The 26975-nt window shown below is 43.1% G+C and overlaps 1 protein-coding gene across 1 annotated transcript; it reads left to right on the top strand.

Annotated features, from left to right (window-relative positions):
* Positions 1 to 1189: 1189 nt before the first annotated feature.
* si:ch211-207e14.4 (interleukin-17 receptor D) lies at positions 1190 to 23426 on the top strand. The gene is made up of 12 exons (XM_035381156.1): positions 1190 to 1424; positions 10223 to 10307; positions 13491 to 13649; positions 14616 to 14734; positions 14955 to 15075; positions 15561 to 15599; positions 16605 to 16750; positions 17747 to 17821; positions 18689 to 18755; positions 19817 to 19963; positions 20688 to 20860; positions 22635 to 23426. Exons 1-12 carry the CDS (start codon positions 1308 to 1310, stop codon positions 23112 to 23114), a joined length of 1728 nt encoding a protein of 575 aa, XP_035237047.1. The 5' UTR covers positions 1190 to 1307; the 3' UTR covers positions 23115 to 23426.
* The last annotated feature ends 3549 nt before the right edge of the window (positions 23427 to 26975 follow it).

Here is a 26975-nt window from a genome sequence, read left to right as displayed (position 1 = left end):
CCCAGCAGATCTCTATGGTCTATGTCAAGACTTGCCTTTTTAGCATTGCTTTTACCTAGTGCATACGTATTTATTTTTAGTAATTTTAATCTTTAATTAATATAATTAATTAATTAATTTATTATCTGATTAATCCCTGGATTTGTCATTTCATTGTACTTTTGTCTCCTTTTAGTGTGCTTGACATTTGTGTGTGTGTGTGTGTGCGTGTGCGTGTGCGTGTGTGTGTGTGTTCAGCGCATTGTGTTGCAAAGTTATGAAATGTGTTCTTAAATGAAGCCTGGATGATTGATTGATGGTTTAAGGTTGGCCCTGGGGGGCCACAGTTCGTATGCTTCATCTCTTTTTTAAAACATTGTTCAGGTGTAGAAGCACCATGACGATCAGCTGGGATATGGATTATTCAGGTGTAGAAGCACCATGACAATTTGCCAGGATACAGATTATTCAGCTGTAGAGTAGCCATGATGATCTGCTGGGATACAGATTATTCATTCACATTTTGACATTCAGAAGATGTCATCCAGAGTGACTTGCACAACTTACATTCTATTACATCCAGTCAATGTATAGAGCTGGACATTTAGTGAAGCAGTTTAACTTAAGTAATTTATACAATGACAGTGTCCCAGCGTGGATTCAGACCTACAACCCCAGGTACAGGCACAGTTCCCTAATCATTAAGCTAGTATTTTTAATAGGAAATGTAATTGTGGTATTGTATTTTATTGTTGTTCTGCTTCACAAGCAAAGGAATAACATGGATCAGCAAGTATGGGATAGTCTGTTCATGTTATGAAATTACAGGAATGCATAAGTGCCTATTTGAGTGTGGAAAACACAACTTGCCTTAAGACACCACACCCTCTCTCTCACACACACACTCTCTCACTCTCTCTCTGACACTCTCGCTCCCTCTCTCTCTATCTCTCTCTTCCTCTCTCTTTCCCTCTCCCTCTCTTTCCCTCTCTCTATCTCTCCCCCTCCCTCTCCCTATCTCTCTCTCCCTCTCTCCCTCCCTCCCTCCCTCCCTCTCCCTCTCCCTCTCTCTCTCTCTCTGTCTTCCCCTCCCTCCCTCCCTCTCTCTATCTCCCTCTCCCTTTCTATCTCTCTCTCTCTCTCTCCCTCCCTCCCTCCCTCCCCATGGGCTTCTCTGACGTCTCAGTCTATGACAGCCCACAATGGCTGAAGTTTGAGAAATATGACTGTCAGCCCTGAGAAGCAGCAGACTGGTAGCGGCAGTTCTCCCAGCATGCCTGGGGAAATCCTCCGCTGTCTTTAAGAAGGATTCACTGGAGCGGACGAAGATGGGGTGGAGAGTGATATTAGCTTTGGTCCACACCTTCGCTGTCCGCAGCCTCTGTCTTCAGGAGGACGTCTCTGTAATCTCGCCACAGAACTGTTCTCTCGATTGCATCATCAAGGTAAGACTGGCTCCTTCTTAGCCGTTTTTGGTATCTTCCTTCAGCTTTCCAATGGCTGGAATCTCAATCTCATTCGTCATTTAATCTGATTTCAGGTCCGGTATTGATTCAGTAATTCATTGTCCCACGGCAATATTTTGTGATTTTCTGTTGCTGTATTGCCGGGAATGAGTCCATATGCATACATTACCTGAGAATGTGTCCATATGCATACATTACCTGGGAATGTGTCCATATGCGTACATTTCCTGGGAATGACTCCATATGCATACATTACCTGGGAATGTGTCCATATGCGTACATTTCCTGGGAATGTCCATATGCATACATCTCCTGGGACTGTGTGTAAGTGAACGCTAACTAGGAATGTGTGTGCGTGTGGACACTAAGGAATGTCTGTATGTGGACATTTACTAGGAATGTGTGTGAGTGGACATTTACTGGGAATTAGGGGTGGAGGGAGATGCCACTATTTGTATTTGTATCTGTATTTGTTCAGCCAACAAAATTAATTGTATTCGTATTTGTATTTGTATTAAAACCGGAAGTGGGTGTAGCTAAAACCGGAAGTGTGTGGAGTTTAACCCAAAGCTGTATAAAATGCCAAAAATCCCATTTGCCATTATAATCACTGGCACTGCTATTGCTGAGATAGAATGTAAGGCTGACATGTTTTGTTGTTTTTTGTTTGTTAATACTTATAATCTTCTCTCTGTTTGAAGCCCCACTTTACCTGTATGTTTGATTTGCATAAGCTTGGGTATATTAAAGAAAAAAATTGAAACGCATCTCTGGGTGGAATACATCTTCAGCTATTATGCTCTTACTCAAACTTCCCCGAGTTGTATTTTGTGAAGACAAGCTCCTGCACATGAGTTGGGGGCAGTCTAGAGCGATAGGGAGACTGAACATCCCCCGTTATACTGAAAACTTGCTCGGAGGAAACACTTGTTTGCAGACAGGGTCAGATTTTAGAGCCACATGAGCCAGTGCTGGGTGTGTCATTAGCCAACAACCTGTGTCTGTCTTTTAAAATTAAAATACCTCCAATGCCATAAATGCTATAACAAATATTTGGAGTATTTATGAAAGCCCTGCAACCCCCCCGCCCCCCCCCCCCCCCCCCACACCCCCGCCATACAACAGATGCTCATACCCAGGTGCGAACATGAGTCTACCGCAACACACTATTCAGCAACTGAATGACCGGCGCTTTGATATGAATTTTCCAATAAAGTGCTATCAAAACAAATTTTGCACGTATAATCACATGAAACTCATTCACTGCAATCGTGTGGTGAAGCTGGTGAAGCTGATGAAGCTGATGAAGCCTTCAGGGTGGGGATGAATAAGTGTGGACTCTGTAGTCGTAGAAATGATGAACTTAGAACTGCGAAGATAACGCCACCAACATATTTTCAGGTTTTGACTGAAACTGAGAATTTGAGTAAACTGAACAGAGCAGCTACATGACAGCCGTGCAAAATGTAACTTATGCATGTGCGGTCCCAGCAAACCACCAAAGGCTGCACGTTGTCTGTGGAATTGATAAGAGGGGATGAATGGTGCGTAGGCCATGTAAAAATGCGCTCCAAGGAGAAGGGAGGGACAAATGTGCTGAATTCGTTTTGACTGAAGAAATTACTTTTTCAGAAATATTGCTGTTTGTATTTCTTTAACTACCTTTTCCAGTTTGTGTTTTTTTATCTCCACTTTAGCACTTTTCTCAGTGTTCCTGTAATGTGCCTCCTCGATACATTTTGACTGAGCCTGTGTAACAAAACCACTATAATTTAGAAATACAAAAGTTGAAATTGATTCAGTTGTGTCCTTTATATCAAGAAAATTGATTTTCATATATATGGTTTTCTAATCTTTATGAAATTAGGTCTTTGCTGCTGCAGAAATCCATGCTGTAATGCTGGATACGTCTGATGTTGATGGACATCAGCGCGGCAGTGGAAGGTAGTGAAAAAACGCTGCCTTTCCAGAGTTAAAGTCTCCAAAGATTGATGGGATCGCTCTGGCCTTTTTAGTGTTGAAGGAAACTCTCACTCACTGTCTCACTGCAGGTGTGTGTGTGTGTGTGTCTAATTCAGAAACTTGCTGACTTCTTAGCGATGACAGCTTTAGGGGAAGCTTTAGCAGGGCAGAAATTTGACAGACTGACTTGTTGGAAAGGTGGGATCCTATGACAGTGCCACGCTGAATGTCACTGAGCTCTTCGGTATGACAAATCTGCTGCCAGTGTTTGTCTATGGAGATTGCTTGGGTGGATGCTTGATTTCATGCACCTGTTAGCAATGGGTGCGGCTGAAGAAGCCAAACCCAATAATTAATAACTAAACAACTGAAATTCCACACATTGGCAGAGATTCAATCAACCTGTGTCTTTCATTTTGATAAATAGTTGAGAGGACGTTTTTTTTCCTTCTTTGAAAGCAGTCTGGCAAGATCAGTAGTCATTAAAACTAACTTCCCAAGCTGCGTTTGTGAAGAAAACATGTTTACTTTATTTTACAAAGATAAAGGGATGGTTTACTTTATTGGACAAAGTGAAAGGGATGGTTTCCTTTATTAGACAAAGTTAAAGGGATGGTTCACTTCATTGATTTAAAAATAAAGCATTAATTCTGTTTTAGTGTTTTTATTCTATATGCAATGAAGGATATTTTAGATACAAGTTCATGACCTTGACAGTGGCTAGTATGGGGCATTAATGGGTTTGAGGTGTAAAATAAGAAAATACACTTCAAGCAACTCCATAGCAGCTTGTACAGTCATGCTATGCCTCCTGAGGATATACACATGTATTTATTTTCTTTTATTATGAATTTGGTAACCAATGTGGGGCTGGGCATCTCTAATCCCCGCCCCAAATTGAGATGGCCAATCATCTGCGACTGCGTCCAACGAACTCACTGGCGAATCGGGAGAGTGTAGAGGTCCACGGTTTTCCCCCGAAACTCGTTGTGTCGCCAGGTGCTTCTTTGCATCCCGCAGACTACAGCTAAGCTTCCACAGCAAGCGGACTCTTCCTCAGTTAGGGGACTCTTCCTCAGCAACAGCCACACCCCTGCCCACCCCCACTCTGCTCCCTTAGACCCATACCCTAACACCTGCTCACTGTCCCAACCACACCCCCGCCCACCCCCACCCTGCTCCCTTAGACCCTAAACTGAACACTTCCTCACTGTCCCAAGTGCATATTTTGTATTTGCACCTGATATTTTACCTCACTGTGTTTCAGTTTATGCTCATTGTAATGTATTCACCATCAAACATGAAACCTGGTAAATCAGTTTACTGAATGCTATTGCTGTAAACAGTAACTGTTTCAATATAGCCCATGGGATTGCACTGGTTTGATGTGTTTGAATATACACATAGTGTTGTGCGGGTTTGGTGTGTTTGAATATAGCCCATAGTGTTGTGCAGGTGTGGTGTGTTTGAATATAGCCCATAGTATTGTGCAGGTGTGGTGTGTTTGAATATAGCCCATAGTGTTGTGCAGGTGTGGTGTGTTTGAATATACACATAGTGTTGTGCAGGTGTGGTGTGTTTGAATATAGCCCATAGTATTGTGCAGGTGTGGTGTGTTTGAATATAGCCCATAGTATTGTGCAGGTGTGGTGTGTTTGAATATACACATAGTGTTGTGCAGGTGTGGTGTGTTTGAATATAGCCCATAGTATTGTGCAGGTGTGGTGTGTTTGAATATAGCCCATAGTATTGTGCAGGTGTGGTGTGTTTGAATATAGCCCATAGTATTGTGCAGGTGTGGTGTGTTTGAATATAGCCCATAGTATTGTACAGGTGTGGTTCCTTCCAGTCACACACTGAAATAATGAGAAGAGTAGAAGCAGGAACTAAAGCAAATAAATCTTGGCTTAATAATTGTGATAATTTTACAGGTGATGCTATGTGTGGAAGGTTTGTTTCTCTTTAATTTCCAAATGCTTGTCACCATCATAACATTTGGAATAATTATGTGTAGGAAGTTTATGAAGACACTGTTTACCTGGAAGAGCAGGACCATTTGCATTTGAGGTGACTTGCAATTGACTAAATTGCCTTGATAGTCACAGCACAGAAATGACACTAGTGTGGTCCACTTATGAAATGCATTTCTGCAAATATCCTCGTGTAGCAGCTAGCCCCTGGATTTTCTTCATGGCAAACAACGTATGTGTCCCTTACGGATAATATATCGTATTATTTTACTTCCAAAGCAAACAGGCTAACCCGGGGATGCAAAGTGGAACTTGTTAAGTGAGGAAGGGTGATGTGAAGCAGTGTCAATCCTTCTCTCTTCCAAGAGCACTGTGTCTGAAAACTCGAGGGACAAGACGACATACTCACATGCATTTCTCATCTTCGACCTGCCAGGATAACAATTCATTTTTCTGAATTTCCCAACCTTTATTTTAATTAAAGCTGATTCCTGATAAAAGAGAGCCCCTGTTCGTTGGTTTGACACCCTTTATTTTAATTAGAGCCAATCTCTGAGCAAATGTGTAATAATTTTTTTCCCACCCTTTATTTTAAATTACATTTCTGAACAAAGATCCTTTTTAAAATTCAGACAGTTTGTTTTAATTGGAGCTGATTTTTGATCAATGAGCTCTCCTTTTTTAACGTGACACCCTTTTTTTAAACTAAGATTTATTTCTAAAAGAGACCTCTTTTTTTGTTGACGCCCTTTATTTTAATTAAAGCTTGTTTGATCAAAGATAACTCTCCGACACTAATTTGACACGCTCTATTCATCATCTAAAACATTTTGGTTGATATACACCGGCACTGGGCAAACTGCCCAGACCCAGCCCAGCTGTGTCTACGCGGTGTGTGACCTGACCCAGTATGCTAATTTACATTTTTCCTTATGGAATCTAAATTTAGGCTTCTGTCATAACATCTTTAACGTTCAGCCTTTCAAGCACTGATGTCACACATCATTTGTTTTGCAAATGAGACTCATGTCAGCTGGTTATTGTGCAGATGGTTATTTATGTATTGGTATAAAAAAAATGCTCGTCCTTTATTGCTAGTTGTTTTGCTTACACTGTAAAGAACTCCTCACGTGAAACTAATATCACATTTGCTGTTAGCGTGTGTTAATTTCTGTGGGACCGATTTTAACTTTTAGGACTTAATTGTGAGATGCAGCCAAAAATATGTTGGCGGATATTTGCAGAAATAACACAAATATCAAAAGTGTTATGGATAAAGGTCTGACGCAGCCATTAATCTTGAAAAAAGGCCTGTAGACATAATTCACTGTAAATATTTAACAGACAGTACAGAATAGACACCAGAAGTCTCAGATCATCGTTGAGTAGTTAGCCTGTGTGCGTTCTGCCTCAGGGTGTTTCTGTTTTTTTCCAGCTTTTCACATTTCTCCAGCTGGTTTTTCCAGTCCTTACACAAAACAGATCTAAAACAAGGCTCGGGTTATCAATTTCTGAGTCAAATTAATCTTCCGCGATACATTACATTAATTTTGCAGATGCTTTTATCCAAAGCAATGTACAACAAGTGCATACCGAAGGTCAAGTGCAAATAGAGCAAGTCAAGCTAGGGTCGGATTAGCATTGCACACTTTTGCATGCTCCTTGGTCAAGGGAAATGTGATTTTTTATGCCTGTAAATCAAGAGAATCACTAGTTAGCATTAGCTTGATTTCATTGTATCTATTTTGCCAAACAGCCTTGTTCCATTGAGGTCACTGTACAACATGAGAACAGCGTGCAGATTCGGACAGATAATTATTTTATTACTTTTATAATATCCTGCGGATGGCGTCTTATCTTTAAATTGTCCTGGGTAAATGCTTGCATATTGTGTGAATTTCCTAAATACTTATAAGCAGGATTGCAAATAGGGCTCCCGTGAAATTTGGTTTAACGAGTGCCTCCATATCTTAAAGTGTATTATTCAGTGTATTAGAGTACTTAAAAAAAAATAAAACTATATATTTTTTGTGCATTTTTATAGCTTTCCTAACTGTAGTGTAAGATTCAAATAGCAGAAAATGCTGAATCCTGAAAGAACTGTGGTCGAAATTCTCTGTTGCTACAAGGCCAAGGTAATGTGGGGTACAGTGTTGTTTTGAATAGAGCTGCTGGAGACGGTCATGCAATAACAGAAACGGTGACAGTGACAGTGTCAGTAACAGTGATAGTGACAGTGACAGTGACAGTAACAGTGACAGTGACAGTAACGGTAACAGTAACAGTGAGAGTGACAGTAACAGTGACAGCGAAAGTGAGAGTAACAGTGACAGCGAGAGTAACAGTGACAGTGACAGTGACAGCGAGAGTGACAGTGACAGTAACAGAGACAGTATAGGTGACAGTGACTGTGAGAGTGACAGTGACAGTAACAGAGACAGTATAGGTGACAGTGACTGTGAGAGTGACAGTAACAGTGACTGTGGCAGTAACAGTGACAGTGACAGTAACAGTGACCGTGACCGTGACAGTAACAGTAACAGTAACATTGACTCCTGAAATGTTTGCCCAGTTGTCGGTATCTGCTTCAGAGTCTCTCCTGCCCAAATAGCCACTGGCAAAATGCCTCATGTCTCATTTTCAAGTACCACATTCAAACACTATGCCAACTACCAGAGGTGGGTAACCTGCCTTCAAAGAGTAAAAAGACTGACCATGTATTTGCTCCACCAACATGCACTAAACCAGCTGATTACAATAATTAGGTCTCCTATCATGCTGAAGAGCTATGCTAATTAGAGTCAGCTGGTTTAGTGCATGGTGGTGGAGCAAATACATGGTCAGTCTTTTTACTCTTTGAAGCCGGGTTACCCACCTCTGCCAACTACACAACATTTCCAAAGGTATGTGGACACCCCTTCTAATTAGTGGTTTTGGATATTTCAGCCACACCCACCCATTGCTAACAGGTGCATAAAATCAAAGATACTGCCATGCAATTTCCATTGACAAACATTGCCAGGAGAATGGGTCGACTAAAGAGCTCAGTGACTTTCAACGTGGCACTGTCCTGGCACTGCTGGAGCTGCCCCAGTCAACTGCACGTCCTGTTACTGTGAAGTGGAAACGCCTAGGAGCAAAAACGGCTCAGCCGCGAAGCGGTAGGCCGCACAAGCTCACACAATGGGCCCGCCGAGCGCTGGAGTGTGTAGCGCATAAAAATCATCTGTCCTCAGTTGCAACGCTCACTACAGAGTTCCGAACTACGTCTGAAAACAAAATCGGCACAAAAACTGGTCGTCGAGAGCTTCATGAAATGGGTTTCCATGACCGAGTAGACGTACACAAGCCTAAGATCACCATGCGCAACGCCAAGCGTCGGCTGGGGTGGTGTAAAGCACATCGCCATTGGACTCTGGAGCAGTATAAAAGTGTTCTCTGGAGTGGTGAATCACGCTTCACTATCTGGCAGTCTGACAGATGAATCTGGGTTTGGCAGAATGCATAGCGCCAACTGTACTAGCTCGAATAGTGCCAACTGTAATTTTCGGTGGAGGAGGACTGGGCCTGTTATTCACGGTTTGGGATAGGCCTCATAGTTACAATTAAGGGAAATCTTACGGGAAAAATGTACTGGCTCTATAGTAAAAAAATTCTGTGAAAGAAGTACCCACACAAAAAATAAAGTTTTTAATTGAAAATGAAGTGAGAGGGCTGTTAGGTGGCCTGGTCTGTGAAGGTATAATTCTGCTAATGGGGGGTATGGGGGCCACCCTTGAGTGGAAATAAATAGTGAAATGTCATGTTGTGATTTTCTCTTTTGTTTCGGTATTTTTTCAGGCGTAAAACCAGCTAGCAATCGCTACCTGTCAAACTGTGGCACGTTGCCGGTAAATAGTTGTAGGTCATTCTGAATATGACTGCAAAGTGGACCGTGAGTCTGTGACAGTGTGGCACGGCAAAATAAAATGGCTAATTCAGATATGATTAACCTGAAATGTGACACTTTTCGAAGGTTTACGAACAGGCGGCTTTATGAGGGGTCTGCACTGGCATTCTGAAGTACGCAAGACTGCTTTTGTTCTCTTATCATAAAACACCAAGCGTAGCACAACCTTACATGTAGTTTTGAATAATTACGCTGGATGTTTTGTAAATCAAATATGCAATCTTTGGGATTTTACATTACATTACATTACATTACATTACAGGCATTTAGCAGACGCTCTTATCCAGAGCGACGTACAACAAGTGCATTGGTTCACGATGTAGAGGTGCAAAAGAAACACTGGAGTGAAGTAAGGATCGTAGTGCCAGAAGTGACCACATCGATCAGGACTCCAACCCTGTAGAGTAAGCTGTTCAGCAAACAAGAATCCTACCAAGTACAAACTAGCACTGGAATCAATTTACAGTGCAGTGCCATGGTTGGAAGTGAATCTCCGGTCACACTGTGCAAAGTGCATATAGGTTGAGAGCTGGCTGCACTGCACTCTGTGCCATGTGATCTCCCTTTTCAAATTTACTTTTGTACTTAGTTTTTTTGTAGGGATAAGGGTGCCCTTATGAATGATGTAATGCTATGCTTGATTCATTGTTTAATGTTCTTGCCCTGGTCATAGTTCCAAGTGTGTAACTGGCTCCCAGTCTAGGTTGTTTTGGCACCAGTGCTCTTTGGCCTGAAGCTAGTTGAGTTTACTGCTGGGCAGGAAGGCTCATGGGTAACTCACAGAGTCGGACACATGTCTGCAGGTCAGCTCTCATCTCCCAGAGTGAAATACGGCTATTTTAACATGTTGTGTTCTGCATGCATATTAACCCCCGACCCCATGCGTCTTATTACAGGGGAAGGCCATCTGTGAATACTGCAGAATCACAAGAGAAGATGTTTCGATGACTTTAGGTGTCTCGACCGAGGAAATGTTTGGGAGTAAGTATGGAACTAATTTTACTCTCTTACCGGGTGGGGTGGCCAGCCCCAAGTCCTGCAGGGCTACAGACTCTGCTGGTTTTTCCTGTCGCTCAGCTCTTAACTTATCAGTAATGCAGTTATTATGCAGTTGGCTCACCACGCCTTGTTCCTTCAGTCTGAACTGGTCGCTGAGCTCCAGGTGTGAGCACAAGCGAGCACAGCCCTGTGGCTCCTCCGGACCAGCACCAGCCACGCCCGCTCTGTCGTTATCAGACGTGCCACATAAACAGCGCGCGCCACGTGCGCACGCGCGTGTGCCGCCCGCCGTGCTGCTCAGCCCTTCAGAACACGCACTTCCGTACCCTCTGTCCTCATATGAACAGCGTTCGCAAACAACTTCACACGTCCGCACAATGAAGGCCCAAACGTTTTTTTGTTGTCGCATTTTTACCTTCTTCTTCTTTGTCCTGCCGATTTCGTCATCACAAATGTTCCAGTACCACAATCAATAATTCTCCCCATTGGTCATTTAGCTACAACTGGCAATAACATCTAATTAAAGTGGCCAGTTGTAGGATACTCGGATACGTAGGCAAAATGTATATATAAAGAAGCGCACATGTGATGTTATTTCAGCCAACAGAACATGTTTTTAAAAACTGACGGTCGCCGTCTTTGTGTTGTGTGGAAGCTAGCTTGTTCACTAATTAATAATTGCCAAAGAATTTTAAATATTTCTTTTACTGCTGTATAATTTTTGTGGGAAACTCATTTATATTTCTCAAATCCATTCTCTATCATTTCACATGCAAACCGCACATAATATTGCGTCATTACTAGGGATGGGTACCGTTGCCACACTTTAGAAAGTTTCGCTTCTGGCATTTTGACTGAGTTTAGTGTTAGCTAGCTGAGGTGTCGTAGGTAGGCATGCTACCCGGTGAGCTATTAGAGAAAGAGAAGGGGACATGCAAACAGCAAAGTTTTGCTGTTTTAAACGAGTGCACTTCTATATGTCATTTTGCGTGTGCATCCGGTGTTTTTATTGGCTGATGTACCTTAAATGTCCAATGGGAAGACGTATTATTTGTGGGCTTGCTGCATTTAGCAGGATAAAGAAGAAGAAGGAGAAGAACAAGGAAATGCAAAACCCCCTAAGTTTGGGGCTTTATTGTGTGGACGTGTGAAGTTCTTTGTGAATTATGTCTGTTAAAATGGGGTCAGAATGTACAGAAATGAATGTTTTTAAGGGCTGACAGTCTGTGGCCATTGCAGTTATTTTGTTGGGAACTCTGAAAAGTGCCAAACTCTCGGTGCTGTATAGGTATGGGGCATGCCGCCCCGCCAAGGCATAACTTGGCAGGATGGCATACCTACCATCCCAATGTACACACATACACACACACACACTTCACATGCAGCCCAACCAGATCCACACTCACATAGCCAGCAAGCAAAAAGCTTTGTTAGAACATTGGGAACTTGCTAGTTAGATTCTATTTGTCTGTGAGATAATGCTACGATGAGAACTTTCTTGATGAGAATTTAATGCTCTGTTCCACTGTGTGGATGGGCCCCATGGTCTGGTATCAGTTAAGTCTCTGTTCTAGTGTGTGGATGGGCCCCATGGTCTGGTATCTGTTAAAACTCTGTTCCAGTGTGTGGATGGACCCCATGGTCAGGTGTTGAATCCTGACCACACAGGTGCTGACTGTGACTGGCAGCCCAGTAGGCTGATATACATTAGTTCTAGCATCTCCCAGTGAGGGAGGGGTTCAGCCGTGTCGTAGTTCCTGCCTCTGACCACCAGAGGCCACCAGTTAAACATCCCTAGTGTATCTCTCTGTTTATGTGATTTGAATTTGATCTTTGTTCCTGGTAATTGGCGGTTGATTGGATTATTGATTGGATTATTGTCAGCACTTGTGTGATGTTAGTTACGTAAGTGAAGACACACATCCTCTGACAAGAAGCAACTTCCTAAATACCTCCATTAATTTCAATGGGAGCTGAGTTTCCGCGTCCACAAGGCATGCTGGGATAGCTGGCGATGAGAGGCAAGTCGGGGAGGCCACCCAAAAGACAGGGAACATGGTGTGATAACCGATCAGGTTAAAGATCTGACGTGTACACTGTACACTGGGAGGGGAGAGCGATGCCACGCAAACTTGTGGGAGGATGTGTGGCTTTACTCCAAGCCGTCCTTGTGTCATTATTGTATAATTGAGTTACTCATTGTTTGCAGTCGCGCCTCATTGTTGTATCATGTTCACCTGTGGTGTTTGTATTATAGTTTTAGTATTTCAGGTGTGTTTGCCTGCTTGTTATGTTTGTTGCTCTTTTTCCTTAACCAACCTTTTTTCCTGAGTACGTCTCTGTGTTTGGGTCCGCACCTCGGCAGCTCTGAGAACTAGTCTGAGGTTACAGTGTTTCATTGCTCACTAGTGACCCCTGCTGGTAAATCAGGCCCTTGTGTTCCACCAGTTCGGCTGCATATGAAACTTATGCCTGTGTGACCAAGACTTGCAAACTCTGGTGTGATAAAATTAATTATCATGGTCAGGAAAGATATTGCCACACTTCACAATAGGAAAACATTTTAAAGAAAAGCCTTGCTGTGAAACATATTTGTCTCTTTTCAAAAAAAAGAATCCATATAGTCACCACACATTTCAGCACATTTGGAGGGATATTGTTTGGATATTGTTTATCAAAATGAGATTTATAGCGAACATGGGGAACTTGAGTCGTGAAATTCAGCTGTAAAGCTCATTTTCCACATGGCAGACATGGCAGAAATGAAAAGCAGCCCTTGTTTTGGTTGTACGCAGGTTTTGTGAAAGCAGCCCTTGTTTTGGTTGTACGCAGGTTTTGTGAAAGCAGCCCTTGTTTTGGTTGTACGCAGGTTTTGTGAAAGCAGCCCTTGTTTTGGTTGTACGCAGGTTTTGTGAAAGCAGCCCTTGTTTTGGTTGTACGCAGGTTTTGTGAAAGCTGTCCTTTTTTTGGTTGTGCGCAGGTTTTGTGAAAGCTGTGCTTGTTTTGGTTGTACGCAGGTTGTGTGAAAGCTGTCCTTTTTTTGGTTGTGTGCAGGTTGTGTGAAAGCAGCCCTTGTTTTGGTTGTACGCAGGTTTTGTGAAAGCAGCCCTTGTTTTGGTTGTACGCAGGTTTTGTGAAAGCAGCCCTTGTTTTGGTTGTGCGCAGGTTGTGTGCCCTGGCCCTGCAGCCTGTTCCTGGGGGTGCACATCCCGACTGCGTGCCAGCACTATGTCCACGCCCCTCATGACATCACTGTGGAGTTCCTGCCCAATGACAGCCCTCTGTATGACATCGCCGTCATCTCCTGGAGACCCAGCCTCTATGGTAACGAACCCTACAACTGCATGGGTCCCATGTTCTACATCCAATGAGTTCCTGCGGTGCCAGTTAGCCCTACTGTCCACTAGCAAGCAGATTGCTGGGCGATTACAAGGCCGTATGCCTGAAATTTGAGTGCTCTCGTCTTCCATTTCCTGTTTTCTGATATCCTGCATGCTTCATGTAATAGTGCAGTATGTAGTCTCCTCTTGGTCTCAAAACTAAAACAATCTTATGTCTAAAGTACATGTAGAAGCCCAACTTAATTCTTAAAAATTTAATTGGTTTTTTTTTATTAATTAGCAACTAATCGTACAATATAATAGTATCATGATCAACTGTGCATGGCGTTATAATGTAGAAGTGTACTAAATTATGTAATGTGGCATGATGTAAGGGAGTTATGGTATAATGGTTTAGTACTGTTATGGTATAATAATGTAATGATGTCATGGTGTAGCATTGTAACGGTGTTATGGTATAGCTGTGTTATGGATTAATCATTTGAGGATGTTATGGTGTAATGGTGTTATAAAATAACAGTGTAATGGTGTTATAGAGTAACCGTGTAATGGTGTTATGAAGTAACAGCGTAATGGTGTTGTAGAATAACAGCGTAATGGTGTTATAGAGTAACAGTGTAATGGTGCTATAGAGTAACAGTGTAATGGTGCTATAGAGTAACAGTGTAATGGTGTTAAAGAGTAACAGTGTAATGGTGCTATAGAGTAACAGTATAATGGTGCTATAGAGTAACAGTGTAATGGTGCTATAGAGTAACAGTGTAATGGTGCTATAGAGTAACAGTGTAATGGTGCTATAGAGTAACAGTGTAATGGTGCTATAGAGTAACAGTGTAATGGTGCTATAGAGTAACAGTATAATGGTGCTATAGAGTAACAGTGTAATGGTGCTATAGAGTAACAGTGTAATGGTAATGGTTAAGCAGGTGCTGTTTTATGTCTGTTTCAGGGCTTTCCTTCCTGCGAGGATTCCAGGTGTCTCTGCAGGCTCTGGGAGGAACGCAGACGGACTGCCAGCTCTTTCTGTTCCAGAGCAACCTGACTCTGTCTGCGGCCGAAGCGGACAGGGTACTACAGTCACACACCTTACAGCCATTCGCTTTCGCCAATATATGAAAGGACTGGGACCCATTTTCATTAAAACAATGGAAGAGAACATACATAAATGTGTATTTAAGGTGTACTTGGTTGAAGATGAGATTGTTGAAGAGAGATCAGTGACTGTGAAAGAGGGGGGCGATTGTTGAAGAGGAGAGATCAGTGACTGCGTTACCTTTTGGTTGTTTAGGTGTACAGATCGGATCCCTTCCAGCTGGCCTTGGATGCCCAATTTGCTGTCACAGTGATGGCCCTGCCAGTCCCAGAGCAATGGAGCAACTTTTACAAGAGCGAGTACTTCTCCACACGCTGTAAGCATGCTAGCTATTTACGCTATTCTACCACAGCAAGTACTTCTCCACACAATGTAAGCATGCTAGCCATTTACACTGTTCTACCACAGAAAGTACTTCTCAATGTGCTGTAAGCATGATAGCTATTTACACTATTCAACCACAGCAAGTACTTCTCCACACACTGTAAACAAGCTAGCTATTTACACTATTTTACCACAGCAAGTACTATTTACGCTATTCAACAGTAAAGAGTACCTGCTGGAAAATGATACAGCAGTATTATTGCACCATGGGAATATCCATTAGCTGCCATTTCACACACTGTTCTGACTTCAGAGTCCATCAGCATGTGAAACTAGGTGACTGTTCTTGTGCCTCCCTCAAGCCTGGTACGTGCCCAGTCGGAGTTCTACTGTAGGTCTCAGCCGTTTTATTGAGGGAAACACTGCAGGCTGAGCTCTTTTCCTCAGTCAGATGTTAAACCATCAGTTTCTCCACAGCCTGCCTTGAGAAGAACGGGCTTGAGCAGTGTCAGAAGGGTAAGTGCTGACTGTATTCTCATTATTCATTTATAATTACTCATGTTTCCACCTAGAATGAGGAGACATGCATACAGTGGCCACAGAGAGCATTACACTTTGAACAGAGACAAGTGAATACACCTAATTAAACATTTAAATAAATACTTTACAATAAATAATGAATAAAAAATGATGAAGAAAATGATAAATTGCTGCCATGCACACAGAGCTGGAAAATCCAGGTTCAGAAAGTGAAAGTATTTTCCCAGTATTCTTCCCAGTATTCCCAGTATTTTGTTTCTGATCACCTGGATTTGCTAATTAGCAGAATTCTTTAGCCAGGAGTTTGAACTTATGAGTGAAATCAGCTGGCTGAGTTCATTGGTGGAAGAAAAACATGGCAGGACTTTTACTTTCTGACCCCTGCACCTTCCGCCACTGCCCACACAGAAGGAGAACGTGCCTAAAATGTTTGTGATTGTGGATTATCACACATGCTCACGTATAATGCACATCAGAGTGTGAATAATATCAATCGTTCGAATGCCCTAGGTTTGTTTTTCTCTGTCTGTGAGTCCAGTGCTTTTTTGAACAATCGAGCCAAAACATTAGGAATTCTGTTTCGTGTTGCTCTTCTCAGAGTAAAATTGAATTCTTTTCCCATAAAAAATTTTTGTTTTCTCTACCTATTTTATTCCCTGCATCGGAAAATTGAAAAATATCTTGCACTCCAGTGACTCAATGATGAATTATTGGACAATAATTAAAACTAGATTATAATATGATATAATCATCAGTCAAAATGAAGCATATTTAGATTGCAGAAGTAATGTAAGTCTGACAAGTTTTTCCATTATTGCCGAAAAGGTTTTTTGCCATTTTGTTTTATATAATGTTTGCTCATGTGGCGCCCCCATGTGTACAGTGCGTAATGTGCTAATATACTGTAAGTGTGTGTAAATGTGTTGCTTGCTTTGGAGTTTAAAACTTCATGTTTTTAATATTTACCTTCTCTGTTTATAGACTGGTATCCAAGCGATATAAAAGTGGAGCAGCACGGACTTGACATTGTTGTGACCTTCAATCTCGCGCCGCCAAACCTAGGAATCAACAAGTATTTCTCATGGTGCTATGGAGGAGGGAGACGCAATTACACAACAATTAAAGTAGTACGTACACTCCTTGGGGCGGGGCGGGGGGAGGGGGTATTTCTAATATCTGTGCCAGTTCCAAGGCTCATCCCATTTCAACTCAACTTGACCTGCTTAGATTTCTGGGACAACACAGTGAGCGAATGAGAAGCCGGCAGACGCACGCTTGAATATTGACTGTATCAACACTGGTCAGGTGTCTGTATTTTTTCACAAAATATCAATTACTGTAAGAACTATGATGACATTTTTGTTATAATTTGGTCTTGTGTCTGCTTGTAAAGTGCTCCTCTCTGAGAGCCCATATAAAACCATAGAAAGTTGGAAAGTTCATGATGGAAATCTGTGGGAAAGCGCAAGTATATCTGAATATTGCAGTTAAGTGTGATAGTCACAGTATTCCAACATACATGAATTTCTCATGAATTTTCATCATGAAACATTTTTCCTGTGCAAGCACTGTGGGTTTGCAAGGAGAAGCAACATGCAGCTCAGCACCAAAATTCTTCATTAGAGAGGTGCAATAAAACGTCTTCCACCCGTGACTGATTCCAACTATAGGAAACCAATAGTACTTGAAGAAGAAGGCTAATGTGAGATTTCAGTGCACTCTCCCTAAACACCTTTTCAGACAAACTGATTCATTTATTTATTTATTTATTTATTTCGTAAGTGGTGATTCGTTTTAAGTGAGAAAAAGTCATCATCAATCACCTTGGTCTTCAGAAAACACACATACAGTTTTTTTTTCTTTATAATGCAGCGCATTTTCTGTTGAGCTATAGAGATTTTAACCTGGTTTCGTGCTGTGCACATATTCTGTGGGTCAGGTCCAAACCGAACTGCTTACCGGATTCACGCGGTGCTCCAAGTGAACAAACATGCATTTTAATTGAACACACAAGGCGTGGAAACCTGCTGTTTTATGTTGGCTAAATAAAGTCATGCTTTTGTCTGGGCAGTAAGTGAAACAGTCATGAATTCAACTTAAATTCGTCCTGCTTCCTTTCTCAGAACCCCACAGCCAACGTGACCCACCACCGTTACCGACTGCTTCATCTCGAACCAGAAACCCACTATTCCTGTGAGGTGAGTGTTGGGCTTCATCTTGAACCAGAAACCTGTTATTTCTCTGAGCTGTGAAGTGAGTGTTGGGCTTCATCTGGAACCAGAAACCCGCTATTCCTGAGAGGTGAGTGTTGGGCTTCATCTGGAACCAGAAACCCGCTATTCCTGTGAGGTGAGTGTTGGGCTTCATCTCGAACCAGAAACCCGCTATTCCTGTGAGGTGAGTGTTGGGCTTCATCTCGAACCAGAAACCTGTTATTTCTCTGAGCTGAGAGGTGAGTGTTGGGCTTCATCTGGAACCAGAAACCCGCTATTCCTGAGAGGTGAGTGTTGGGCTTCATCTGGAACCAGAAACCCGCTATTCCTGTGAGGGGAGTGTTGGGCTCCTTTGCTCCTCATTTTGGCTCGCGGAGGGATGGAGATTCAGACGCCTTAGGGAGGAAATGACAGACTCTGCGGCTGAGAGATGGGGGGTTGATTTCTGTGTAGCTGGAGGGAATGAAAGCCGTTGTTCTCGCCAAGGAGAGGATGGGAAACGCAGCCACGTGGCGCCCGTGTGTTTGTGTCGTCATTCTCCCCCGAGGTACACACATGCGATAGATAACAGGAAATTGTTTGTAATAGAAGAGTTTGGGATTAAACAAAGACGCCTGGGTCGTTTCCTTTCAAATTCAGTTGCGTTTTTGTGACTTATCCCATCCGAAATGTATTTAATAAAATAAAAGCGTAAAAAACTTTGAGGCTGCTGTGGTGTGTGCTCTGCGTACAGGTGCGTACCTGGGGAGAGAATCCTGCAGGCCCCAGCGTGTTACCTGCCGTGCGTGTGTGTGTGTGTGTGTTCTCGTGTGCGCCCTGTTACACTGTTCTCCGCTTGTTTTTTTGTTGAAGCTTGCCGCTGATGTGGTAGACGCCATCAGGAAAACATTCGACTTTCAAGTGAGAGGAATAGAGGAAGGTAAGCGCAGCCTCACCTATGGGCCTCTGAGTGTATTGCTTTCCAGTCTAAATAATGCAATATTAAAAAATAAAAACAATGTACACAATACAATGTTAAATGAAAAGAAATAAAAAGCACTTCAAACATGCTTCTTTAGTCCTAAACAATGCCACAACAAATAAATCAAAATATAAATAAAATTAAACATTGTTTTTGTGTTTTAAGTGGCACAATGTCAATAGACACTGATTCACTGCAGTCCCATGAATTTCATCAAAACATCAGATTTTTACCGAATGATTGATTGATTGATTGATTGAATGATTTGCCATTATTTGAATCAATGAATGAATAAATATCTGCTTTGGTTTGACCATGACATGAGCATCAGTTATTATCATTATATATGTCATGAGGATCAAGTTGTTGATGATTTTGCTGTCAAAAAATTTCTTGAATATAAATGGGGCCACACAGTGTGTGAATTGTTTGATTGCTTGGGGCTATCTACACCAGAGGTGTCACAAAGCAGGATTACTCAACTACAGCTAGATTCTGTGAACAAGATTAGGCTATCGATTTGAATCTGTACTTGTTGGTTAGGAGTGTCAGTCATACAGTTTGATGACTGGTAGGCTGATAATAAGCATATTTCAGTAGTCATTTCATGGTGGTTTGGGAAGTTATCTGGCTAACTGTGCAATCCTGCTTTGTAGCCTCTAGGCTCTACATAAAAACTTGATTTTGTGGTGCAACCTGTTCTTTTTAGCTAATAAAGGATAAACTTATGAAGCTGGTCCATGTGCAGTATGTATTTTGCAGTTAGGACAGGGCAGCACTGCTTCAGTATTTTTATGATATTCTAATTCTGTCTCTCTTCCCCTGTCTCTCCCTTTCTCTTTCTCCTTTTCTGTCTCTCCCTCTGTCTGTCTCCCCCTCTGATTCTCTCTCTCACTCTCCCTCTCTGTCTCTCCCTCTCTCTCCCTCTTTTCCCTCTTTCTCCCTCTCCCTCACTCTTTCTCTCTCTCTTTCCCTCTCTCCTTCTCTGTCCATTCTCTTCTCTTCTTCTGCCCTCACAGAGCCTTCGTCCTTCACCACCGATGGGTCCCTCCTGGCCTTGCTCTTACCGGTGCTCATCCTGCTGGCCATTTTGTCTGTAGTTTTTGTTCTCGTCATCAACCAGAAGAAGCTCAGAGGGAGTAAGAGGAAGACCAAAGTGGCTGCAGGTAGGCAGACGAGGGCACAGGTGCTGTAATCTGGCCCTGGAGACCGGCGGTGCTGCCGGGCTTCAGTCTTCACCTCTAATCTGGCCCTGGAGGGGCGTCTCTGCCCGGGCAGCCACATTCATCAGTCAGCTGTCAGGTAGCAGAGAAATGGTAAATGGACAGCTATTATATAGCAATTTGTCCAGCGACTATGGCTACACACAGCGCATTACAACGAATGCCTGTCACACTCACAGACACGCTCAAACACTCACACACTCACACACACACACACACACACACACATGCACACTCACATACACACATTCACACACACTCTCACACACACGCACACACACACACACTTACACGCTCACACACAAACAGCAAAAGGCAGCCAAGATACCTACCAGTAATTTTGCTACTTGGGCAGCAATACTAGTAGCCTGAAGGCAGAAAGGTAGCAATGCTAGTACCCTCAAGGCAGAAAGGTAGCAATGCTAGCAGCCTAAAGGCAGAAAGGTAGCAGTGTTAGTAGCCTCAAGGCAGAAAGGTAGCAATGCTAGTACCCTCAAGGCAGAAAGGTAGCAATGCTAGCAGCCTAAAGGCAGAAAGGTAGAAATGCTAGTAGCCTAAAGGCAGAAAGGTAGAAATGCTAGTAGCCTCAAGGCAGAAAGGTAGAAATGCTAGTAGCCTGTCATGTTGGACAGTGTCTGTCTCTCATCTATTCCTGTTCCTTTTTCAGATGTCATTAAGCAGCATGATTCCAAATGTGTGCTTCAGGAGCAAAACCTGGTCCTTCTTGCGAGGCCTCGCCCCCCTCGACTGCTGATTTGCTACTCAAACGTAGATGGCCCCGCCCACGTTAGGGCAGTCATGCTTCTGGCTGCCTTCATTCAACAGCATTTTGCCACACAGGTGGGGGCAGAAATTTAACAGAGCATTTGTGTGCTATAGTTCAGCCTGGTGTGTGTTAGTCAGACTGTGAGTGGGTCTATAGTTCAGCCTGGTGTGTGTTAGTCAGGCTGTGAGTGGGCCTATAGTTCAGCCTGGTGTGTGTTAGTCAGGCTGTGAGTGGGTCTATAGTTCAGCCTGGTGTGTGTTAAGCCGCGTTTCCACCGCAGGAACTATACCCCGGAACTAGGAACCTTTTGAGGAACTCAGTGCGTTTCCACCGCAGGAACTAGGGTCTAAATTTAGTTCTGGGGGCTTTGTTTTACCCCCCAAAACGTTCCTGCTCGAGGGGTAGTACTTTCCGAAAGTACAGGAACCTTTTGGGTGGAGCTTGCAGCGCTGAACATTTCTGATTGGTCGAGTACTCGCAACATTTGTGTTGTATTTATTTTCCGCCATTACCCGCCATGTTTGAAAATATGCAGCGGCAAACCAATTTATTTTCATAATAACTTCAAATCAAACTTGTATGTTATGCGGCGCAGTAGCCTACTTTTGGTTATAGCCTGTCAACGTCTTGGAATTATAACGTGTGCTCTTCTGTTCTTTTCTTGCTTTAGTATTCGTTTTATAAAATGCTAAGCATTCGTGCTGGGACAGCATATTACGTAGGCTACCAAAACATTCAAACGGATTAATTCGGTTGCTGAATATTTTCTTCCGGATTTTCTTTGTTAGTCCGTTGTAATTGACTCAAAACGTTTGATACAGTTATGTGAGGTATGCGGTAGTTCCGCGTAATTAACATTGGTGATACAGTACAAGCAAACTGGAAATCGCCTTCCGCACTTTTTGTCCGGGTAAAATAACAGGTTAATTCTAGTAATCTTCCCTTTAGCTTTTTCAGACTGCCGTAATTTTACTCAATTTTACTGCCATTTTTCAATTCCACGAAAAGACCAGGAAGACTATGGACTAATTTATGGTGCATAGTTCGCATCTGGAGGGCACACTTCGCTGCTCGGCTAGCAGTAACTTCGAAGGAAAGCAAACGGTGGCTGTACCACTACTAATTTACATTTTCACGCAAGTCCGAGTTTTCGTTCTATTCTTGTCATTTTGCCATTAACCTATATGGAATTGACGACGAGAAAGTAATCAAACAGCAAATTGTTTACAACGTGTGCATGTTTTCTGCTGTTGTTGCCAGTTATACATATAAATGTGAATGCATTCTGTCGCTTCGGATGTCAAGACATGAAAGCGAATGTTCGCATAAAAACATAATGAATGTGTTTGAGAGGATATATGAAAATCAATAAATACAAAAGTAACCATATATAGTCATTGTTGGTAACCCGTTGTATATAAGTGAAATAAACCCCTCCGGGCTGTCCCGGTTATATGACAGATGGACCGACGACAACGTCAGTGGGCTAATTTGCCTAATCTTCGCGGTACTTTAGACCCCGGTGGAAACGCAGACAACCATTGGCTGCAGGAACCTTTTAGTTCCTGGTAAAGTAGTTCCTGGGACTGAAAGTTCCGGGTAATTTTGGTGGAAACGCGGCTTTAGTCAGGCTGTGAGTGGGTCTATAGTTCAGCCTGGTGTGTGTTAGTCAGACTGTGAGTGGTGCTGTAGTTCAGCCTGGTGTGTGTTAGTCACACTGTGAGTGGGACTGTAGTTCAGCCTGGTGTGTGTTAGTCAGGCTGTGAGTGGCGCTGTAGTTCAGCCTGGTGTGTGTTAGTCAGGCTGTGAGTGGGACTGTAGGTCAGTCTGTTGTGTTCATTTTTGCAGGTGTTTCTGGACCTGTGGGAGGAGCTGAGTCTGACGGAGGAGGGGCTAATGAGCTGGCTGTGCAGGAGGCTGGAGGAGAGTGACTTCGTGCTGGTGGTCTGCTCCCAGGGGCTGCAGCAGGAGCTCCGGAGGAGCGCAGAGGAGGGTGCAGGGGGCAGGGAAGGAGGCGCAGCCATCGTTGCTGTGTCTCTGATCGGGGAGGCGCTGGCTCGGGCCCAGGCCGGGGGGCAAGGCCTCTCCAAATACATGACTGTTATTTTTGACTACTCAAGAGAAACGGACGTGCCTGGAGTGCTGGGCCTGGCTACCCGCTACTCCCTGATGAGAGATTTGCCGCTGCTGTTCTCACACCTCCACGGGGTGGCGCTAGAGGGCCCCGGGAGGCACCTGCAGGTGGAGCACATCTCGGAGGAGGCGTACCACAAGCTTCCTGCTGGGGGAGCTCTTCAGTGGGCCCTTCATGAGGCTGGACAGCAGTGAAGGAATGGAGAAGAGGAAGATGATGAAGCAGCAGCCCAGCCCCTTTAACGGCTCTTCCTCTCAGCAGCGTAGGATAATCCCTACGGGACTGAGCTCCTGACCTGGAGGCTGTGGCGTCCATATGAATGAACCACACGTAAAAATTTAATCTCTGTAAGTCGCTGTGGATTCGAGCGTCTGCCTGCAACCTTAAAGTAAATGTGAGCGCCCGAGTGTTTCTCCTCCCTCACCTCCTGTTTCACCTCCTACACAGGAGACCCAGGGCCATGTACGGTAACATTATAAACCAGGGCTCCCCCAAACAGGGCTCCCCAAACAGGGCTCCCCAAACAGGGCTCCCCAACCATGGCTCCCCAAACAGGGCTCCCCAACCAGGGCTCCCCCAACCAGGGCTCCCCAAACATGCCACGCCATACAGGGCTCCCCCAAACAGGGCTCCCCCATACAGTGCTCCCCCAAACAGGGCTCCCTAAACAGAGCTCCCCCAAACAGAGCTCCCCACCTACCTTAAAACTCTCTGTATTGCAATGAAGGTTTGGCTCCTGGCCATTTTCTTTGTCTTTATGTAGTTCTTTGAATGGGTTCATTCCAGCATTTATCATTCGTCTGATTTCAGCCCTCCCGCATCAATAAACTGCTGTAAAAAATGGCTGTGAAACACAGAACTAATGTGCTGCCATCCTGTTATTATTTCACACCGTGGAGTAAGGAAGCCGACACTGGAAGCGTGGGACTACATCGTAAAATGCACTTGGACACCTGAACAGTGTAACCTTGGGCACATTGACATGTAATGTCAAATAAACGTGTGTACGATGGCAGTAATGTAAATTTTTCAAAATTATATTTATATTTCTGTGTTCATTAACATGCACACATTTGTATTTATTGTCAATGAATAAAATTATTTCAGTATAACAATGCGTCTGTATATATTTACATTTCTTTATGCATAAGCCTTTGTTTAACCGGGATACTCTCATTGAGCTTTAGAACACTGTCTTCAGGAAGTTCTTGAGTGAATTGTGTGGGGTTTGATCAGGTAATGAGGTTTAAAGTCCATTGATGGCGTGAGTAAAAGACTTCACATTTAGATTCCCTTTAGCCTGAATGGAAAAGCCATGACTGATGCTCAGCCCCACAGTGGGTGCCAAATTTATGAAAAAAAGAAAAGTTGCAGAAACTGGTGTTTCCTTATCTCTATCTGATGACCTGCTTCATTAATAGTGTGAGAAGTACATGATAGAAATTGGAATTAAGTAGTATGGTCTTACAGGCTCACAAACATCCCAACATTAAACTAAAATATGTGTCGCATTTTTGTGTTTTGTGCTTTTTAGAAATTATGTCAAGATACGTAACTTCAAACAACAAAAGCACTGTGCATTCACAAAATAAACAGAACAAAGTGATTTGTGGATGCCTTCTTTCTGTAGTCCCTTCAGTGATAAAGAGGTCCAGGACACCGCAAACAAATCACCTCCTGGACAGTATACACCAATCACTATTGGGGTTGTACAGTTTCTTCTTAACAACAAAGGCTGCGATTGGTAGAGAGCTCTTCTTTCTCTACAGTGCAAAGTGTGATGGCACCAACATTTCACAACTATTTTGCTATCCCTGAATTTAGATTTACCTAAACAAGGAAATGTGTCACAAGATGGTTGCAAAGAAAATGAAATTAAAGGTGATGATTGTTGTTGTAGTATTCATCCTACGCATATCTAATTATTAGCAATATGGTAAGTACATATTTCTGTCCTTTATGTCTATTTTTTTAATGAAATTCTGAATAAATGCGAATGCAGATATTTGCTAATTTATTCAGTCAAGTAACAAGTAATGATTACATCACTGAACTTCAATTGAAATTTGTTCAATTAAAAAACAAGTCTGTAAATGTAATTTTTTTTATATGTGAGAGATGGATTAAAATTTATGAAGAAAATGATATTTCACATATTTAAAAAAAATACATAATACAAACCTTCAAAAATGTGTCATCCTAAATATCCGATTTGTAAATTTTTAATTAGATGTTCAAAATGAGAGTGTATTTGTCCCTTTATTCAGACGGGGTAAGGCAGAGGGCTCACTGAAGAGCTGCAATTATAGGGTTCCAAGCACATATTCCTGAAAATAGACAGACAAGCATTATGGAACACAGACAAGACAGAGAGACAGACAAATAAGCAAAGGTTCCATGCGGAATGGACAGGCAGTTGGTCAGTTAAGGCCGATTTTGTATTTGTCTGTGACATTTTAACATGTTAATGAATCAAGGACATCAAAAATTTTTTTTGCCTTTTTGCAGCAACTTTGCCCTGGGATTGTAGCTTGTGTGATAACTGAATTTCCATGTGTGAAATCATAAAAATCTGCTGGTTAGCTGATTTGGGATTTTAGCCAACAATCTTGCATTTTGAAGGCCAGGGGCCTCATTTATAGAACAGACTTACGATCAATTTTGATCTTAAGTATGACTTACGCAGAAAACCACATATAAGTAGTTATTTATAAAACCTTACTTTGTCGTGGAAATTATCTTATCTTTATGCAAAGTCTAGACTTGACGTAAGTGATTTTCCTGCTGGTTATGTAGGGGTATTGCAGTTTGAGACGCATATGCGTCCAAGCCTGTGGTGAACTTTGCATTAGCTTTATGAACAATTTGATAGGAATTATCAACTAAAGGTGTGAGGAATTAATTGCCAGACGCAAGTTGTTTTGAATTAAAAACAGGATGTGATGGTCCATAAATACTGTGTCAAATTTTAAAAAAGTAACCATGGCTGTTCTTGCGTTACTGGAAGACATTGAAAACTGCTTTTAGAGGGGAGAGAGTTTTCAGAGACCGGAATGACTCTTTTGCGCATGATGATCTTCCAAAAAGTTTGCTTTTCTCTTTTGGTCCATGGTTATTCCTGACTAAATCCTCATTTGTGCTAGCATTATATAAGGGGAAATCGCTGATTGTAAGGTACGTTCAGGTGCCGTCAATTTTAAGTTAATTTGAGATTTATAGATTGCAGATGCATAAGCTACAAATGGGCTTCTTAGAACCCGAGTAAGCAAGGTTTTTTACGCTCAGTATCTTTTACGAATCGAACATAAGCACACCGTCGGAAATGATCTTAAGACTCAGTTCAAGTATAAACCTAAGAACATTTTTATAAGTGAGGCCCCTGACCCTTGTGCGTTAGGTCACTCCACAGTTCAGGGAGTTGGAAGGTGGAGGGGGTGTAGGGGGTGGAGTGTCATAATAAACTATTAAAATATTTAGATCTGAGTTTCTGCCTGGAGACTTAGGCTAGCACACACTGGCGCCTCTTTCCTTTCGTCCGTCCGGCAGGGTCACGCGCCGCTAGCGCTCCCTGCATTGAACCCGCCTCTCCCGAGTCCCCCTGCCGTTATCCTGTGGGGCTTTCAATGGCCGTAGGCTTAACAGCACACTCCCGGCTAATCAGCACTACGGCGAGATGTCCCGCGAGAGGTGACAGGGACAACCAGCCACTGTTATGGGAACATGAAGAATGGGCACGTAAAGCCCATAACAAAACTCCCCTTAGCGCCGCGGACCGCAGCGCCATTCATCCCATTCGTGCCTGCCGCAGCGGGCCGCAGCCCGAGGACGCGGCCAGGAAACCACGGAAACAACGGGACAGCGGTGCCCGGGAAGCGTCGAAGGGCGGTTCTGACTGCACCTGCTGGGAGGGGCTAACTCATGCTACGGCCGGGAGCAGGGCGTCCATGTCGCCGCCCACTACATCCCTTTTTGCAAGGAGACGATAGCCCTCTCGAACGCACTCGAGGTGTTTCCCCAAAACAAACCGTGGAGCTTCGAGTGCACGCCGGTATCCA

Source organism: Anguilla anguilla, chromosome 11 (genome assembly GCF_013347855.1).
Source record: "Anguilla anguilla isolate fAngAng1 chromosome 11, fAngAng1.pri, whole genome shotgun sequence".
Taxonomy (NCBI): domain Eukaryota; kingdom Metazoa; phylum Chordata; class Actinopteri; order Anguilliformes; family Anguillidae; genus Anguilla; species Anguilla anguilla.
The sequence above is the reverse complement of the archived record's forward strand: the minus strand, read 5'-3'. Positions and strand labels throughout refer to the sequence as shown.